The 13,534-nt window shown below is 48.1% G+C and overlaps 1 protein-coding gene across 3 annotated transcripts in view; it reads right to left on the bottom strand.

Moving 5' to 3' along the window:
* Positions 1-13,534, bottom strand: part of LOC147635047 (purple acid phosphatase 2-like) — a 91,036-nt gene that overhangs the window by 61,039 nt on the left and 16,463 nt on the right. For all 3 annotated transcript variants that reach the window (XM_086804298.1, XM_086804301.1, XM_086804300.1), the window contains one exon: positions 9,307-9,530. In XM_086804298.1, the coding sequence (XP_086660424.1) occupies positions 9,307-9,530 (224 nt within the window). The remainder of the gene's footprint in view (positions 1-9,306; positions 9,531-13,534) is intronic.

Genomic DNA, 13,534 nt, shown 5'->3' on the forward strand with positions numbered 1-13,534 from the left:
ATCCCTGAGCTCTCCTCAGTGGGGGCACCAGAAGGATGTAAGGTGAAAAAAAGAAAGAAAGACCACGGCCTCTATAGTCCTTCACCTCCCAAACTTGGAAACACACACACGAACGGGGGCACCACCAGCCACCGGCTGGAACGCTTCTCTCACTTCACCACCCAACCCACGCCAGAAAGACAGCACAAAACAGGGGCACCATAGACCAAGCAAACACCCAACAATATATTTCCAGTTACAACACTTCATACAAGCTTCTTCCGACACAGAAGCCTTACTCACACAACCACAAACACTGACTCAGACCTATCATCACTGCCGAGGATACACCACATCCCCAATCACCACGAACCTCTCGCCTGCGTGCTGTGCCAATCACACCAGAATGAACCCGGCCACTCTCACTTCAGAGGGCGCCCCACCAGCTAACCCTCAACTCTCTGCAGCCCATCACTTCTGCATGTGTCGCCAGCAGCAGCTATCCAAACACACCTCTCTCTCTCTCTCTGTCTCTGTGCTGATCCTCTGCCAGCCTCACAACAAACCCAAGCAGCTTTTCTGCAATGCTACCGGCCCACCACCAAGCAGCAACACCGTCCTTCTCTTCTCTTCACTCGGCACCCACTCTGCTGTCCACAGCCCTGTCTCCTAGGCGGCCCACACCAGCCACCAGCCTTCTACCATATCCACAGCCACACGCTGTCCACCTGTCTTCAGCGTCCACTCTGACTGACCGAACCAAGGCCACACCACCTCAGTCCGTCCACGCTCCAACCTTCACAGCTCTGCCTGCTCACAAGAGCGCCATCCATTTCATCTCAAGATGGCCATCTCCCAGCCTCGCTTACCCCAGCCTGTAAGCCTGCAGCTCTCTTCTCCTGCAGCCCCTCAACGACCCTCACAATTGGCCTTTCCTCTTACCTTTGCTAACCCACAACCATGTCTCTCCCTCGTCTCTCTACTGCTCTTCACCAGGGAGGCCCCAGCCTCTACACAACGGCCACACCACACCGTGATTGCCTGTCCGCTCCAGGGCGCTGCTCTTCACACGGCCAGCCTCACCTTGACCTTCTTACGCTGTCAGCCCGTCACCAAGTCGACCAGCCGCCCCAGCTTCCTCTTTGGCGCCTTCACACTTGTTTACGACCACAAGGCGGCCTCCTCTTGACCTGTCTCTGTCAGCCCGACCTGCACGTCCACGCCAACCTTGCTGCCTCTGCGCCTACCTTGCCCATAGGCGGCCTCTACACGCCTGCAGCCAGCCTCCACACTTCGCCATTGCTCTCAGAATGACCAGAACCCTCGTATCAACGCGGCGGCCTCCACACGTCTTGCACCTTGACGCCAGCACCTCTACGCTCCTTGCGTCTCCAGTCGCTCTTTACGCCAGCCACTCGCCTTCTTGTCTTGCCCTGTCAGCCACCTTGTGCTCACAGAGGCCATCACTCGCCTTGTACTTCACAAGGGGGGCCCCTAACCTCTACGCGATGGCCACACACCCCCTATTTCTGCATATACGCGCAGCTGCGCCTTCCTCTGGACTCACCTCTTGTTGCGCCCAAGAGCCCCCCGAAACAACACGGCGGCCTCACCTTTTACCTGCAGCTCGCGCATCACCCGTCACCTCCACGCTCACCAAGCTTCTGGACTCCTTCGCTGGCAGCCACTCAAGCCTCCACGTTCACCTACAGCTGGCCATGTTATTTATCATATTATTATTCTTTATTTTCCCTAAGGCCTAAAGATGGCCACCCTCACGCCTTCATTTCACACCAATGTCCAAGGCAATACTGGTCCTCTTTCACCTTTAAATTGTCCATGCCCTCCACACACCTTCTTCAAATGCAACTTAGTGCCCGCTGTACTTGGACGTATACACACTTCAAGGCAACATTAATCCCCCATGCTTCCACATCTTTCGAGATGCAACCCTCCAGTGCCCAATTATATATTGGACGCGCACATAAATTCAGGCTACCAAGCAGCTGATCATCTCCAATGGACCTCTCACCGGACATTCCCAAACAAATCTCTTCACACACGCCATGCATCCATATGTACACGAGCCCAAAATACCTCTCAGAAAAACACCTGACAACGCCATCCACGATGCCGGCACCCTCCATCTCCACGACCTCTCAACCATTACGTGGCCCACGGCGACAATCTACACTTGGGGAGAATTGGAACCCCAAGTTGAAGGAGGTGGTGGATCTTCCACGACCACATTGCCTTTCAAGCGGCTAGGTAAGTGCAATCGATCATTGCCAATTTATCATTCATGTTTTCATCATCCTAGACCCCTTCTCATTAGTAAATTACTTTCTTGAATAGGTCGGAATACTTCAAGGTCATGGTTAAGAAGATTGGGGAGTATGGCTCAACCTATACGCCCCCCTTATCCAAGCGCTTGCGCACTACATTGCTCGAGAAGGAGAAGCGCATTGTAGAGCAAGCGGCCCACAACACAAAGCGGCAGTGGGAGAGGAACGGAGTCTCCCTCATTGTGGATAGATGGAGTGACACCCGCAAGAGGAGTATTCACGGCGTGGTTGCATATTCCCGCGAAGAGATGTACTTCATCTCATCTCATGATGCATCCGGCACCGGGAAGAGCGCAGATGTGCTTGCGGCGGAGTGGGCTACCACCATGGAGATCGTTGGCCCCGAGCATGTCGTGGGCTTTGTTGCGGATGGGGAGCCTTCCAATAGGGCGGTGGGAGCTATTCTCCAAGGTATGTATGGACATGTCACGGTGTCCTTTTGTATGGCTCATTGCCTAAACAACCTCCTCAAGGACATCGGGGCATTGCCATGGATCAGCCCGCTCATTGAGGAGGCCAACACCATGGTTTCCTTTGTCTTCAACCACCAAAGACTTCGGCATGAGTTCAACAAGAGGTCCTCTCTCTCTCTCTCTCTCTCTCTCTCTCCTCAAATATTCCGACACCCGGTTTGCCTACAACTTTCTCATGTTGGGCCAGTTGAAGGATTGTAGCGGTGGTTTGAGGGGGCTTTTCCCTAGCGACGAGTTTATCGTCATGCAAGAGTCCCGTACAAACACTGGCCAAGAGTGTAGGTTACGGGCAGATGACGCCTCTTGGTGGGAGGTGTGAAGACCACGGATGCTGTGGTGAGGCCCATACTCCACCTATTGAGGATTGTAGACGCTATGCAACCATGCATAGGCAAGGTCTACGAGGCCATGGATGGATGGAGTGACACCTGCAAGAGGAGTATTCAGAGCGTGGTTGCATATTCCCGCGAAGCGATGTACTTCATCTCATCTCATGATGCATCCGGCACCGGGAAGAGCGCGAATGTGCTTGCGGCGGAGTGGGCTACCACCATGGAGATCGCTGGCCCCGAGCGTGTCATGGGCTTTGTTCCGGATGGGAGGCCTTCCAATAGGGCGGCGGGAGCTATTCTCCAAGGTATGTATGGACATGTCACGGTGTCCTTTTGTAGGGCTCATTGCCTAAACAACCTCCTCAAGGACATCGGGGCATTGCCATGGATCAGCCCGCTCATTGAGGAGGCCAAGACCATGGTCTCCTTTGTCTTCAACCACCAAAGACTTCGGCATGAGTTCAACAAGAGGTCCTCTCTCTCTCTCTCCTCAAATATTCCGACACCCGGTTTGCCTACAACTTTCTCATGTTGGGCTGGTTGAAGGATTGTAGTGGTGGTTTGAGGGGGCTTTTCCTCAACGACGAGTTTGTCGTCATGCAAGAGTCCCGTACAAACACTAGCCAAGAGTGTAGGTTACGAGCGGATGACCCCTCTTGGTGGGAGCGTGTGAAGACCACGGATGCTATGGTGAGGCTCATAGTCCACCTATTGAGGATTGTAGACGCTATGCAACCATGCATAGGCAAGGTCTACAAGGCCATGGATCGCATGATAGAGAAGTTGAAAGACTTCGTGCCTGACGAAGACAGATACGAGGAGATCCATGCCTTGTGTCTAGAAAGGTGGAATTCCTACTACTCTCCATTGCATGCAGCAGCTTATGTGGTGGACCCAAAATTCCAAGGCAACAAGCAAGAGAGCGACCGGGAGGTGAGCGCTGGATGGAGGATCATCTTGGATCGTCTTGTGCCTGATGCATCGGTTAGGCACAAGATCAGGGACCAGCTTTCCATGTACAGGGCATTTCATGGCTCCTATGACTGTCATGATGCATAGGTTGACCGCTCCAAAGTTGGTGCTGCTCTATGGTGGGAGGACTTTGGTTCGGATGGACCGGAGCTACAGCGGCTTGCCATCCGCATACTTAGCCAGGCCGTTAGCTCCTCTTGCTTGTAGCAACTTTGGAGTACCTATAGCCACATTGCCTCTAGAAAGAGGAACTGACTCGGGGTAGAGAGTGCCAATGACCTTGTCTTCGTCAGCGCGAACTTGCAAATGCTTTGCAAGAGCGTGACCAAGAAGCAGATGGGAGATGAGTCAACAAGAAGAGCAACAAGAGGATGAGGTGCAGGAGCAACATGCTAGTGAGAATGAGCTTGATGCTTCTTTGGCACAAGCTACCCATGACCATGAGGCGAGCACTTCACGTGGATGATCATTCATGGATCATGATTCATGGGCCTTACTACTTAGCTCTAGCCTCTAGCCTCTAGGCTTTAGCACTTTTTGTCATTGACTCATTTGAGTCCGTCCATGTATTCTACCTCCTTAAGGCTTAGTCCTGACTCTTGAGTCATGACTCATTTTGTATCTACTTAATTATTAATACAATCAACCGTGAACGCCTTCACTCTTTGATTGGCGTATTTTGTTAATATGACTCAAAAGCTTACCATTTTAGTGTAAATTTGTGCTCATTTTGAGGTACTTCCAAAGTAGAATAAGTGTAGGGTAGAAAAACTTTTTAAAAAAGTGTTTTTTGAGTGCCGTTCCCTCCCCCGTCCCCGTTCCCTACTTATGGCCAGACCCCGTCCCCGTCCCGTCCCCGTCCCCCATCCCTTGTGACTATGGTTTTTCCCAAATTGACCATAAGGTCTCTCTCCGTGTTCAATGCATTTAAGTGTTTCTGTAAACCCTCGGCCGAATCTAAGATCAAGACAATGTCATCAGCATATAGCAATAATATATCTTTCTTTCTTTCTCTCTCACACACACACAAAACTCACTCTCACCATCTCTTGTCCACCTTTGAAAACCACCCTAAACCCCCCCCCGTATCCACTTTCACATTCACTTCCCAAACGACCTAGACTGTATCTATGAGAATCTCTCTCACTACACTACTGACCCTAACGTCACAACTATCTTCCATCATCCGTGATTTAGCCCAAGCCAGAATCTATTACGTCCCAACAGGCCTCAGGGTAGGGCTAGGGACGTGGACTAGCCTAGTTTTAGGATTAAGGCTTTACTAGCACGCGGGCTAAGGGCACTAGCAAGATGAGCTAGATTGGCTAAGAGATTATAATTAATAGCCTAGGGATAATAATGGCAAAAGTTTATGAATAAAGCAAGAAAGCTTATAAATAAAACAAGGGCCATAATAGCCAAGTTATTGCTATATAAGTGACCTTGGGGGCACTTATGACTTATTGAAGTATCCATGTGGTAGAAAGGAGAGCTACTAGGGGCATGCAAGACCGCATGGCCATGGAGTGGGTGGTTCGGCCTAGTGGTATGGGACGCTAGGTTGGGGCCATCTGTACTAAGCAAGCCCATGGCAATCAGACCTTAGGCTCGCAAGTGGTTTGAGGCACTGAACCTACGGTTGGGTGGTGAGTCACTAGCCACAATCTACCCCGGTCATGCAATCCGTACAATGTCGGGCCTTTGAAATCTCGTAAGGGTTTCGGTTCTAAGTCAGATGATCCTTGGACGTGGTCTATGGAGACCTTACATTCGTATCAGAGCATGGATTTGACGAGTGCTAGAACCCGAGGGATGGAGGATGTACAAGATAGTACATCTTGCCCGAGGGAAATTTGCAATCTCGCCTCTTGGAAAGTTCCCTCTCAAATTTAGAATCCGCCTCCTTCCACAATGGTGACTAACATGCCCTAATTGCTGGTGTGACATTTGATTCCTCACCATCATATTTACAAATTGACACCACAATGAACCCTTCTCTGGCAAGTACCCCCCCTCATATTGGAAAGCACTCTTTAAAGATGCCATGTTAGACCGAAAGCCATGTGAGCCCAGTCCGGGGCGACTCAACCAAGGTTCTACTCCAGTGCGTCCGAGGTCAGGTGTGCATTGTCCTGCACATGAAGCAGTGCCAGTCCGTGTTGTGAGTCTCCCTCTGGAATGATGCCATTTGCTCTATGTGTTTGGTTTGCGACCAGATGTCAGACAACTGTGTAGAACTTAGGCTTGCTTCAAGTATGGGCATGGGGAAGGCTATGAACCACCCCAAGGGGGCCAGGAAGACCCAGGCCTTGCCCACCAGCACTAGTGTGGGCTCGGCAGGCTGACGACCAGCCCAAGGGGCCTGGCCAGGCAGCCGACAGGGCCTACGGGCCAGCCCAACCAGTCGGCCAAGTATGGGGGCTGCCCATACAGGTTGCGCAAGGCTGCACAGCAGCCACATTCATGCGCATGTGGCCAGCAGCCTTGTTGGTGTGAAAACGCTGACCTTTTTTTGCATAAATTGCTATTGTAGCTAGTCGTGAGCATATTTATGCTGGCCGCCTATGATTGAGCTGGCCGACCAGGTCTAGGAAGGGGTATAAATACCCAAGGCATAAATTCATTCCATTCTATCTCATAATTCACGAGGTGTTGCATCTACTCAAGGGCCAGGACAGCCAAGGGTGAAGGATTGAAGGTCAAGGGCAGAGATCTATCTCAGCCAAGAAGGTTCAGGTTCAGTCTTTTATTTCAGATTTTGCATCATTCTAATAAAAGCAAATACACCATTCGTGGTGGGGGCCCTACAGAGGGTATTCGGGACCCAATATGTGTCCTTTTCTCCCCCTCTCTCTCTCTATTTTCTGCACATCTATTTTCAGTTTTGTGCGTTATTCTAGTCATGAAACGTGTGCTGATTTCTAAGCATTGAAGTTACCAATCTCCCCCAAAGCTTCCACATGTTACAAAAATAGCCCCCAAGGTCACTTTTAGCAACTCGTGGGTTTCAGGTCCATGCCCGGGTGCCCAAACCTAAAAATTGGTCCCAGTTCATTAAAATAGTCTAGCCCGATGTGAACTCTCTTATAAATTATAAGTTTGTTCGCCCAAACTTTAATGAATGTGAACCTGCAACCATAGACTTTAATAAACAAAGAAATAATAATTAAATAAGGTTGAGTGTGCACACTTACCACCTGCAAAACACATAAAATTCACCACCTTAGTCCCAAACAGGTGTGCACACGCACGTCCACAGGGTGTCGAGACATCCCCGATGCCCGTGGACATTCACAGGCAAAATACCATGCAATGTCCAAGCAAACAAAACAAGTCACACATGCAAGTGCACTTCATAGGCAAATGCTTGTGCGCGATGATTTGGGTTAAATCTCCCACCTTGCTATCTTGTACACAAAAACTGTCGCAACCACGGGCACCACCATGCTGGATCCAACTACTGTACTCACTAAAGCCATTGCCCTTGCCTAAGCCCAACTAACTCACCAATATCACAAACCCTTCCATGAGTTAACATACTCACTGAACAAAGTCACCAACTCTTTCATGAGTTTATGCAGACACTAGGGTCACCAACCCTTGCATGAATGCATAACTACAATAGTCAGAGTCATCAACTCTTCTTATTGACTTAGAGTCACCAACTCTAATCACTCATTAAAGTCACAAACTAACATGAGTAAATCCATCATGCTCCAAGAAATCCTTCCACATGGCACAGATCTCTAGAGGATTGTGACACCCGCTGCTGTCCAGCCTCTTTCTCTCTCAGATTTGATAGGGGGCTGCCAAGGCCAACTAATGCTCCTATGCAAGGTTCACCTGCAAGAGGTACAGCTCCACAAGTTCATGTACCTAATGAAGATACCAAAAGGTGGGATAGCATAAGCACTTGCTTTGATTGCATTATTAGTAAAACATAGTGTAATGCCACATATCAAGTCCAGTCTCAAGGGCTGCAACTGCTGATGGAATGAATGCTGAGATGGGGAGGTCTTTTATAGGAAACCCCCCTCCCCCCAATCCCCACCCCCCCTGCTGATGGGCCAATCAGCCAGCTCCACAACCAGCTAAAAAGGAGGTTTTTCCCTTTGTGGCATGTACACCTGGACAGCCCCTCACCAGGCTGTGTAGGGCTGCCCAATAGCAGGCCAAAAGCTGCCTAACAGCAGTCGCCTTGGTCCTCCACACAAGGCTTTGCCTAATTTCCCTGCATGGCTGTCCATAACTCGCTACTTTTGTCCCAGCCTGAACCTCTTATGGGCCAGCTCTCTTTGCTAAACTCTACTGTTCCTTTAATGACATGCATTTGTTGCCTGCAGATGCTGATTTGTGGATTTCCACAAAGCCATTGACATGTGTGCAGCTGACTCAGATACCTCTAGATGGAGGAGGCAGAAATTTTGGTACCATGGCACTTTATGAACAACTCACAGGCAGACACCCTATGATTGAGGGGAGATTCAAAGTACTAATGGAATAAAGCTGGCATGCTTGAGCTACTTGATACACTTGGCTCCTTTGGAGAGGCAGGATACATAGGAAAAAAACAGCACTCTCAACCATAGTCTATGCAGAATGCTCTCAAACTCTTGAGAAGCAGTGAAAAATACACTGCATGCTTTTTGACACTCAGAAAACAGATCAAATGTGATCTTACTTAGGCCTGGACCTTAGTCATGGACTTAATTGACTCAAACAATTGTGGACGCTTTACTCATTTAAAAGTACTACTACTCTTACTCACTTGTTTTAAAACGACTTACTTGATTAAATCAACCCTATCCATATACCAAACAAAAGCAATCTGGAACCTATCCTTGCACTTCACGAACCAGGACCCTAAGCAGTTTTTGCATGCGTTTGGTAAAAATCAGAGAGAAAATACTCAAATTGTTTATTCGTGGCCTTTGACCACCCTATATCGAGCTTGAGAACTAGTCCAACTTTTTGCACAACTGACAAGGAAGATCCTCAAACCATTTAGTCTCTTTTTCTTTCCATTTTTGGAACCGGGTGGGTGGGGGGATGGGGGGGGAGAGAGAGAGAGAGAGAGAGAGAGAGGAGGATTATAGTGACATGTAGTGACATGAATAGATCATTCCAAAACTCACTTCATATATGCAAATTGATAGAGTAAAACTTTAAAATTTTTTAAAAAAAGACTTAAGTACAGAAGCATACAAGTTGTGGCTTAAACTCAATCTCATGATTTCCAGCTGTCCAGATCCACGGCTGATAAGCCGTGCTTGGCTCAACAAAGCGGCCCCAAGTATCCCAACGCACACCATTATCAAAAGGATAGTTATCAGCATAAGAAAGATCACCAACATATAGAATGGTCTGCCCATTAGATTTCTTATAATGCTCAAGAGTCTTGTGTGAATCATAGGTCTGACCCAAATCTCCTGCGTATAGCACAAAGGCGAATTCTCTCTCTCTCTCTCTCTCTCTCTCTCTCTCTCTCTCTCTCTCATACCATTATATATTGCTGGGTGCTACATACCACACAAGGAGTCTCCATACTACCCACGGTATGGGATAGACTCTTCGGATCCATTTGGTGACCTATGCACTGATGTGGTGGAGTTTAGCTCAAAGGGAAGAGTGATGATTGTTGGTGACATGAACGCACGAATTGGAGAAGCCCAATATCAATCGCTCACATGGCAAGAATACAATAAAGAGGAGGAAATTGACATAGATCCCAAATGGCACCGATATTCAGAAGACAAAGAGATCAATGCACATGGCAGAGCAATTATCAGTATGGTAAACAGCCTTTGCATGCTAGTAATGAATGGTACATGTCTTTTCCCACACACAAGGGTCCCAACATGCTTTCCTGCTAGTGGAGGATCTAGTATGATAGACTATGTTCTGGTCTCCCTAGATGCTATACATCTTATGGTGGATTATATGATTGGCCCCAAATACCCAGAGTCGGACCATCCTCCTCTCTATTTCAAAGTGAACATTTCAGGCATGACAAAAATGGAAACATTCACCGCAGCAGATTGGTCTTTCAATATGGACAATAAAAAGAGAAAGGAATATGCTGAAACCATTGACAAATCACTCAGAATCACACACAAGCTGAGTTGGACTGATGTAAAAGAAGCTATACTATCAGCGGCACACTCACTATTGGGCAAAAAGAGTAAGAAGAGATGCATCAAAGGGCTGCCACACAATAAATGGTTCGATGAAGAATGTAAGGAAGCCAGGCTGAAGCTTAAACAAATGCAAAATGGTGATGAACGTAGGGAAGCTGAAAGGCATTTTCACGCACTCACCCGTAAAAAGAGGAAATACCTGTTGGATAAAGAGTGGGAGGATGCAACTGAATTTGCCAAAAATCCAAGAGGTACATGGAGAGGCACCAAAGGGAAGAAAACTGATATAATGGGAGATTTCACTGAGGATGAAATGCTCCAATATGTCAAAAAATTGTATACACACCCGCATGCTCCACCTATGGTCACAACCAGAGTCCACCTCCATGATGAGGCATTTTTCTCATTAGAAGATGTGAAGGAAGGTTTAAAGAAAATGGCTAATGGAATTGTTAATTGTTTTCCGCCGGATTGGCAAGAGAACTGGATTAAACCTATATATAAAGGAGGAGATCGAAACCAGCTTACCAACTATAGAACCATAATGGTTGGATCCACTATGGCGAAGCTATTTAGCACAATAGTTGAGAGCAAACTCAGTTTGTGGACAGAAATGCACAAAAAAAGAGCCATTGGACAAGCTGGTTTCCGAAAAGACCACAATACTGCGGATCATTTGGTCACAATACGAGTTCTCATGGAGGAGAGCCGCTTGCAAGGAAAGCCCCTCTTCTGTTGCTTTATAATAGTGGATCTTGTGGACCCTCCACGAGCTGCTCTGAACCTACCCTGCCCAAGAGAAGTTACCTCGGACCGAGCCTCTACACTCCAACGTGCCCGATGCAGAGTCACATGGGGACGGGGGACGGGGACGGGGAAGTGCCGTCCTGGGGACGGGGTCGGGAACGGCAAAAAAAAACCTCTTTTTTAAAAGCAATTTAGGAGTTGTATGCATGACATACATATAGAGACACACTTTGAACAAAATTTTACACCGAATAGACAAAAAAACAAGAGTCATTCTGAGCAAAATGCGCTAATAAAACATCGATGGCACACTGATTATGTGATTGATAGTCTGATAGATACAAAGAGATAAGTACATGCCTCATGGGCAGTGAGGGTTACAAAAAAGAGTGGGTACAAAATAGAGATACTAGATAGATCACAATAGATCATGGCCATTGGCAATGGGCACAAAAAAGGTGAGATGGCTCAAGGCTCAAGAGTCAAGCCTCAAGCTCTTGAAGTGCTAGCCTCGCGCATTTAAATATTTAGGAGTTGATATTCCAGCAAACCACAGATGGAATCAGTGCATACAAAGAAGGATTGATGCTGGATGGGGGAAATATTACCGCTTTGAGAATGATTGCAGCAACAGTAACATCAGGAGATGGCACATCATACGGATCTTATTTGATGCATATGTCGTACAAACTGTGCTATACGGAGTAGAGGTATGGGGTGGAAGTATCTCACCATCAACATGGAATGACATTGAGAAGATGCAAAAGGCGTTCCTCAAAAGACACCTAGGAGTCAAAACCACTACACCTTACTCTATATTAATGCTTGAAACAAGCAGCAGACCCATAGAGCTTCGAGCACTCCAAAGGGTTTTCAAGTACATAAAGAAGGTCAAGTCCATGCAGATGGGGAGACTACCGAAGAAAGCTTTGCTAGCAAGTAAAAGACCTCGGAAAACAAACAAAAGCAAGATGCTATCTTCAGGATGGATGCATGACATCAACGGCTGGTTTCAAAGATGGGAGGTAGACTCCTATCTAAATGCAGCATCAGATGAAGTAGATGAGAAGGCATTTCATCAAGCACTATTGGAAGCACTCCACTGTAAATGGCAATCATCAGAAAAAAGGGCTAAATTTGAATATTATGGCTCACACATCAACCCAAACTATTGGGTCACATACTCAAGTGAAGAAGACAATGCTCAGAAATACATAAGCATGCCTATTCCCGCCAATGCAAGGAGAGGTCTTGCACTTATCCGGACTAGGTCACACACACTCGAGATTGAAAAAGGAGCATGGAGCAATATCCCAAAAGAGAAAAGACTATGCAAAGTATGCACTTTGGGAGCAGTGGAGATGGAGGAACATGTCCTTTTAACATGTCCACAATATGACCACATAAGAAAGGACTTTAGTACCATTCTAGAAGGATATCATGACTTGGTGGATCTGCTCACACATGCCAAGCTTGCTACTATAGGCATTTATATCACCAAGATTCTTAAACATCATGGCTACCTTACAGCACAATGCGACCATACGACAAGAACTCCCATGAAGGGAGAAGGCTTTGTATTTCCCTCCAATGAAGGGAGGAGGCTTTTTACAGCTTTGTAATAATTCCGTGGAGGTCCCATGGGCCGTTTATCGGCTCCCAGAGGACGATAATACATTCTTCTTCTTCTTCTTCTTCTTCTTCTTCTTCTTCTCAGCTATTTGCCTTAGACCCATCGGCACCCATGGCTATGCTCACCTCCCAGCTCTCACATGTACTACACTCCGCAGCCGCGAGGAGTTTCCCATACCACATACAGACAGGACAGCCACCTACATCTGGGAGCATGCCCCAGAACCGATGGTATGATGATGAGTGCAGAAACCTTTACCGCAGTCTCCGAGTGCAGAGGACTCGCGGGGAGATCACCCAAAGACGGGCATGTCATATGCACAGTGTGTATCTACCGTGTGCTACACGCACACAAGACTAGTTTCGAGGCTTGGGGAAGCTTGGAACTAGGCAGGCTGATTGACGAGCTGAGTTAGGGATAAACTAATGGGCGGGCACCCAAGTATGGACGGACGGGCGCCCAAGTGTGGACGCCCGATGACCGGCCAAGAGCCTATAAAAGGGTGGCCAAGGTTAGTTATTGGGATATAGAGAGTCTCGCGAGTTTGTGAGAGCTCTATGGTCTTGGAGCCTGGATCTAGTGCAAACGTGCACCTGCTTTGTGCAGCCGAGGCCGGCAGCAGTCTCGAGGCCCGCGAGGGCAGCTTTGTGGCGGTATGGGACGTCGCGAGGAGGAGATTGGTCGGTACGTCATCCTAGTTAGCTCAGCTCGTGGCTCGGTGGGGACAGCCAAGACTGTGGGCTCGCCCACAGCTGTCATGGTTGGGAGGTGAGTCAGGCCTGCACCCCCTTGCTTGTTTGTTTGTTCGTTTGTTTGCAGGATTCGAGTTTCGAACCAAGATCGATCACGAGGAGATCCGTGGGGATTTGACAGTGGTATCAGAGCATACCTCATGAACGAGCAAGTCGGTAGGTAG

This window comes from Cibotium barometz, chromosome 10, assembly GCF_041138505.1.
Source record: "Cibotium barometz isolate CiBa-2024 chromosome 10, ASM4113850v1, whole genome shotgun sequence".
NCBI lineage: Eukaryota > Viridiplantae > Streptophyta > Polypodiopsida > Cyatheales > Cibotiaceae > Cibotium > Cibotium barometz.